The 6,782-nt window shown below is 35.9% G+C and overlaps 1 protein-coding gene across 1 annotated transcript; it reads right to left on the reverse strand.

Moving 5' to 3' along the window:
- Nucleotides 1-3,365: 3,365 nt before the first annotated feature.
- On the reverse strand, nt 3,366-6,373 carry LOC107844200. The gene is made up of 5 exons (XM_047397618.1): nt 6,316-6,373; nt 5,555-6,069; nt 4,856-5,410; nt 4,048-4,298; nt 3,366-3,591 (listed from the first exon to the last, which is right to left on the reverse strand). The coding sequence occupies exons 1-5, from the start codon at nt 6,371-6,373 to the stop codon at nt 3,366-3,368; spliced, it is 1,605 nt and encodes a 534-aa protein (XP_047253574.1).
- Between the last annotated feature and the right edge of the window lie 409 nt (nt 6,374-6,782).

Below are 6,782 nucleotides of genomic sequence, written 5' to 3' on the forward strand. Positions count from 1 at the left end.
TGCTTGGTTTGGCTATCATAGGGGGCTTGTTCGAACATATACATTTCTAAGCTTTGACTTGTATAGAGGTAATATGGATGACTGTGGACTTAGGTATATTGGTTAGTTGATAAACCTAATAAAATGGTTAGACATTGTTTAAGTTATGACTTATGGTATGTTGTTCGCTATCTCATTTTATGGTCGAGATTCACTTGACCCATGTGATTGATGTAATAATTGTATGGGTTATTGGGTGACCTCGGTTCATATGGGCTTGAGGTTCCCATACGACATAGCCTAGTTTTGGGGCATGCCCATGTTAGTATCAGAGCTTAGGTTCATGGTCATTTGGGTGTCCACAATACCGTGTCGAGTAGAGTCTTTTTTATGGGTGTGAAATGCACCACACTTATTAAGGAGGAGCTGTGAGGTATTTTAGGAAATGTTTCCCTTTCTTTTGTTTCAATCTCAAGATATAGAGTCTAAGGTCTTGAATTTCTCTGATTTCTATTTGCTATCTTTCAGATCATGCCTCCAAGGAGATCTAAGACTTAGGAAAACCTTTATAAGGGTCTTATGAATAAAGCTCATCCAACTTCTGGAGTTCGGACCCAGGCTGTGGTTGCGGCATGCGACCATATTCATGGGGTTCCACCTGTACCCACCAACCTCGACTATGAGAGTGACCTTCCTATTCTGTCACCTTAGAGAAATGGTACTAATCCTGAATATCATCGCTCTATTAACCTCTTAAATTAATTGGTGACTTCTCAAGAAGAGCGTGGTGCTCCAGTTACCGTTTCTTCTGAGGCCACAAGAATTGGCCAATTTATGAGGTTGGTCCCTCCTATGTTCTCTAGTATGACGGTTGAGGAAGATCCTCAAGGCTTTATTGATGAAATAGAGATGATCTTCCGAATCATGCATGCTTTTGAGATTGAGGCCTTTGAGTTTACTTTCTACCAATTGAAAGATGTAGCGTAACAATGGTATGAGGGGTGGGAGTTATCTATAGGTGTTGATGCTAGTCCCGCTATGTGGGAGGACTTCTCTAAAACTTTCTTAGACTATTTTTTTTCCTCAAGAGTTAAGGGAGGCTAAGGTGGAAGAGTTTGTGAACTTGAAGAAATAGAGGATGTCCGTTCATGACATGAAACAAGATAATAGAAGCAAGATAGGAATTAAAGATACAAAATAAATAAAGATAGACACAATTAGATTCAAATAATCAAAAGATGTAATGGTGAAACTAACCAAAACACCCCTTAATTGAGAAATAAAAGCACCTAATCTATTTGAATCCTCAAGAAGGTAGTACCCTTACTTGCAAATCCTAGGAATTTTTTTGAAAATCAACAAAGGGTTTCAAGCTCTCAAAGGAGGCACAATTCTTCAATATCCAAAAACTAGTGGCTCAACACTAATAACTACCTATTTATACTAAGGGTTAAAAGAAGTAACGAAGGACCAAATTTCCCTTCATTTAAATTACAAGCTAATTTAAATGGTAGACACACTTAGGATATTAAATATCTTCAAGTCATCCATATTGGAGCCTTCCAAAGATTCCATCTTCATCCATAAAGCTTGATATGCTTGAAGGTCCTTAGCTTGAATTCTTGTGAAGGGCCTTCTCGAAGTAGCGTTACTTTGATGTACATCACTCTCCTCTTCTACAAAAGAATTCATCCTCGAATTCACCAATCCTACATCAAAAAGAGATAAATCACTAACATTGAAAACATTATGATTCAAATAATCACTTGGTAAGTCCACTTTGTAAGCATTATCTCCAATCTTCTCAAGCACTTGAAAAGGTCCATCTCCTATTGGCAGAAGCTTGTTCTTCCTTTTACTTGGAAATCTCTCCTTTCTAAAGTGAACCCATACCCAATCACCGAGTACAAAAGTGACTTTTTTTCATCCTTTGTTGGCTCTTTTGGTTGCATCGTTGTTAGCCTTCTCAATTTGCAATCTTACTTTCTCATGGATGTTGTTAATAGCTTTTTCCATAGCTTTTGCATCTACACTCACAATAACATCTTTGGGCAAATGAGTTAAATCTAATGGAGTCAAGGGATTAAAGGCATAAACACACTCAAAAGGGGTCATGCCAATAGATCTATGAATAGTTCTATTATAGGCAAACTCAATTAGTGGCAATTGATCCTCCCAAGAAGTCAACTTTACTTTAACCATAGCTCTAAGCATGTTACCTAAAGTTCTATTAGCCACCTCGGTTTGACCATCCGTTTGAGGATGACAAAAAGTAGAAAATAGCAATTTAGTTCCCAAATTCCCCCACAAATATCTCAAAAAATGACTATGAAATTTTGAATCTCTATCTCTAACAATTGTTTGGGTAACACCATGCAATTTCATCACATTATGAACAAATAAAGTAGCAACATGAGATGCATCATCACTTTTATGAAAAGCAATAAAGTGAGCCATTTTTGAAAATCTATCCACAACAACAAAGATGCTATCCTTACCATTTCTAGTCCTAGGGAGCCCAACAACAAAATCCATGAAAATATCTAACCAAGTACCGTTAAGAATAGGCAAAGGGGTATACAAGCCATGGGGTTGGGTACAAGATTTAGCATGCTTACATTCCAAACACCTAGAACAAATTCTTTCCACATCTCTTTTCATTTTAGGCCAAAAGAAATGTTCATTAAGAATAGCTAGGTTTTTGACACTCCAAAATGACCCATCAAACCTCCATTATGTGCCTCTTTCACTAACAACTCTCTCCATGAATACATAGGCACACAAAGTTTTCCATTTCTAAACAAATAGCCCTCCTTCAATTCAAATCTAGGAGTTCTAACTTTATTTCCCTCCTTAACAACTTGCACACACCTAGTTAATCTCACTTGACACTCTCCAAAGAATTTTCCAAAATCATCATTGTTAGAATATAACTCCTTCAAACTCTTAAAACCCATCCACCTAGACGTTAAGGTATTCATCAATGCATATCTTCTAGATAAAGCATCCACCACAATATTCTCTTTACCTTGCTTATAATTAATCACATATGGAAAAGACTCAATGAACTCTATCCACTTGGCATGCCTCTTATTAAGCTTATTTTGGACCCTAATATGCTTAAAATCCTCATGCTCGGTTCTAATCACAAACTCCTTATGCCACAAATAATGTTGCCAATTTGCTAAAGCTCTCACTAAGGCATAGAGTTCCTTATCATAGGTAGAATATTGCAATGAAGATCCTCTTAATTTCTTATTAAAGTAAGCTATGGGTTTCCCTTCTTGCATCAAGAACGCACTAATGCCTACTCCACTAGCATTACACTCAATTTTAAACATCTTCTCAAAGTTGGGAAGTTGAAGTAATGGAGTGGAACTAAGTTTCTATTTCAAGATTCTAAAGGCTTCCTCTTGTTTTCTACCCCAAATGAAAGGCTTATCCTTCTTAATGACCTCAGTTAGAGGAGCGGCTAAAGAACTAAAACGCTTCACAAATCTCCTATAGAAACTTGCCAACCCATAGAAGCTTCTAACATCACTAATGGACGTAGGAGTTGGCCAACTTCTAATAGCCTCTACCTTTTCATCATCCACCTCAACTCCTCTTGAACTTAAAACAAAGCCAAGAAAAACAACATAGTCAACACAAAAAGAACACTTTTTAAATTTGACATACAACTTTTCTTTTCTCAACACATCAAATATCATTTTCAAATGTTGCACATGATCATCCAAACACTTGCTATAAACCAAAATATCATCAAAATACACCATAACAAAATTATTAATAAATGACTTAAGCACATGGTTCATTTAATCACATAAAAGTTCTTGGTGCATTGGTTAGCCCAAAAGGCATCACCATCCACTCATATAATCCAAACTTGGTTTTGAAAGCGGTTTTCCATTCATCTTCGGATTTCATTCAAATTTGATGGTATCCGCTTAGCAAATTAATTTTAGAGAATAAAGTAGAACCACTTAATTCATCTAGCATATCATCAAGTCTAGGGATGGGATGTCGGTATTTTATCATAATTTATTAATGGCATGACAATGTACATACTTCCTCCATGTCCCATCTTTCTTGGGAACTAGAATTACAGACACCGCACATGGACTTAAACTTTCTCTCACCAAACCTTTATTCACAAGTTCTTCCACTTGTCTTTGCAATTCTTTGGTCTCTTGAGGATTGCTCCTATAAGCCGCTTTGTTGGGTATTTGAGAACTCGGCAAAAAGTCAATTTCATGCTCTATTCCTCTCAAAGGAGGCAACCCACTTAGTATTTCTTCCGAAAATAGATCTTCATAATCCTGCAACAAAGAAGAAACAACATTTGGCAAAGATAAAGAGGTTATTTCATTATTAAAAAGCAAAGAATAACCTTTAGTTTTAATAAATATAACTTGAGTAGCATCCTCAATGTTTAGCTCTTTCATGCTCTCTTGATTTTGCAAAATCATGCACATTTTCTTCTTTTTTTTTTTAATTTTTTTGTTTTTCTTGCTTACCTCTTTTTTTTGTGATAACTCATTCTCACTTGAGCTCTCAACCTCTCCTTTTTCCTATCTTGAGTTATTATTTTTCACTCTCTTACTCCTCTCTTTCTTTTCTCTCACAAGTTTTTCTTTCAACTCCCCTATTTTTTTATATTCCTCACTCACTTGAAAAGGAGAAAGTGGGTTAAGAATGTGCTTTTTACCATTCTTAACAAATGCATATTTATTTGACCTTCCATCATGTTTAGCCCCCACATCATATTACATAGCCTTCCCAACAATAAATGACAAGTTTGCATCGGTACAACATCACAAAGCACTTCATCATGATAAATTCCAATCTTGAATTTTATCAACACTCTCTTGGTCACCTTGAGTTCACCACATTCATTGAGACATTGTAATCTATAAGGTTTTGGATGCCTTCTTATTGGAAGTTTCAATTGTTCTACCATAGAGACACTAGCAACATTGACACAACTTCCACTATCAATGATAAAGAAACATAATTGCTCTTGCACTCTACACCAATTATGAAACAAGTTCTCTCTTTGATCAATATCTTCCCTTGCTAGAGCACTCATACTTCTCCTCACAACAAGAACAAGTTTTCCATCATCATTAATTTCTTCTCCATCACCTTCTCCCATAAACTCATCACTACTATCATCCTCTATGTGTCCTTCTTTAGATTTATCTTTGGTTTGATAACCATCATCATTCAATGCAATGATAGTTCTTCTATTAGGATATTCATTTTCTTTATGACCATATCCTTGACATTTAAAACACTTTATTTTAGATGGAGTTTCAAGTTTAGATTTGTTACCTCCATCCGTGTAGTCCTCCTTTGATTTGCCTTTGTCAAAGTTAGACTTCAATTCTTGCTTTGCACCTTTGGATTTGTCCCAAGTGGGAGATGATTTCTAAACCTCCTTATTTTTAGCCCATTAAGAAGAAGAAGATTGCAACCTTGACTTATTTTCCTTTTGATGACCCTCTACCTTGAGTTTTATTTGATAAGCTTCATATAAAGTAGAAAAATGATAAAATTCCAATGGTTGCCTTACCTCTTTATTTAAGCCCAAGATAAATCTTGCCACAAGCTTCACCTCTTCATCATTGACATTAGCTCGAAGCCTAGTATGCTTTAGTTCCTCATAATACTCTTCCACACTCTTACTTCCTTGTTGAAGATTATAATACTTTTTGAGTGTATTTTGCTCATAATCTTGACCCACAAACCTTTTTCTCATTTGCCTTTTTATGTCATGCCAACTTGTAACAAAGTTTCTATTCAACAGAGCATCTCTTTCAATTTTATCCCACCATGTAGAAGCAAAACCCTCAAGGTGACTTATAGCATAATTCACCTTTTTAACATCACTCACATTGTTGAGATTATATTGCCTTTTAAGTTTCACAATCCCATCAACATATTCATTCGGATCACTACTTCCTTTGAATAATGGAAGAGTAACCTTGATGTTGTTGAATCCTCGATCTTCATAATCATTCCTTCTATTATATTCTCTACCATCAATTGGATACCACCCTCTATTTCCCCCTCTTCTTCCTCTCCCACCTAACCTCTCTTATTGAACTTAATCATTGGCTCCATAATCATCATTATCTCCATCAAAAGAATCATTCTCTTCAAGGTTATGTTGGACTCTCACTTGAGCTCTATTGACTTATGGTGGAATATTTCTTTGTTGATTTCCCCCCTTTGGAAGTGTTGCTTGATTGCAAACTTTTGGTAAAGTAGCATTAGGAGAGAGAGTATCTTACACTACCATGTGAGATGGATTTATATCAAGAGGAGTCTTACTTGACCCCTCATTATGTTGACCAATGGGGTTGAAAACCTCAAGTGGTTGATTTGCCATTTCTTTACTCCTAACCTTTCTATCCACATCTTCCAATTTTCCTTCATTTCTTCCAATAGCTTTTGAAGCAAAATTTCTATTTTGCTAGAGGATTTCCTTCAAATTGAGTCATTGTACCTACAAAATAAATAAAAGTTGGTAGAAAGAGTTCCTCACCATTCACTCACATCATGTTTCCCTCTTTTTGTCACTCACACTCGTGTATCACTCTAAGGCCAAAGACTTTTAATCCCACTCTCAAATGAACTCACCTTACTCTTGCTTGTTACCACTCTTGAATAACCAAAGGTTGAGAGTCAACACTATTAAATAATTCACAAGTAGTCCTACTTCTTCGGGATAGAGTGGAGTTTATGTAATCAAGAATGGACAATTAGAACTAACGAATAAGGAAACAAATAAGCATACA

This window comes from Capsicum annuum, chromosome 10, assembly GCF_002878395.1.
Source record: "Capsicum annuum cultivar UCD-10X-F1 chromosome 10, UCD10Xv1.1, whole genome shotgun sequence".
NCBI classification, from domain to species: Eukaryota; Viridiplantae; Streptophyta; class Magnoliopsida; order Solanales; family Solanaceae; genus Capsicum; species Capsicum annuum.

Coding starts and splice junctions, on each gene's coding strand:
- LOC107844200 (XM_047397618.1), bottom strand. CDS start 6,373: ATGGCAAATCAACCACTTGAGGTTTTCAACCCCATTGGTCAACATAAT. Junction 6,070..6,315: donor TCAACATAATGAGGGGTCAA/GTAAGACTCCTC, acceptor AAGAGAGGTTAG/GTGGGAGAGGAAGAAGAGGG. Junction 3,592..4,047: donor AAAGATGGGACATGGAGGAA/GTATGTACATTG, acceptor CTTTGTTTTAAG/TTCAAGAGGAGTTGAGGTGG.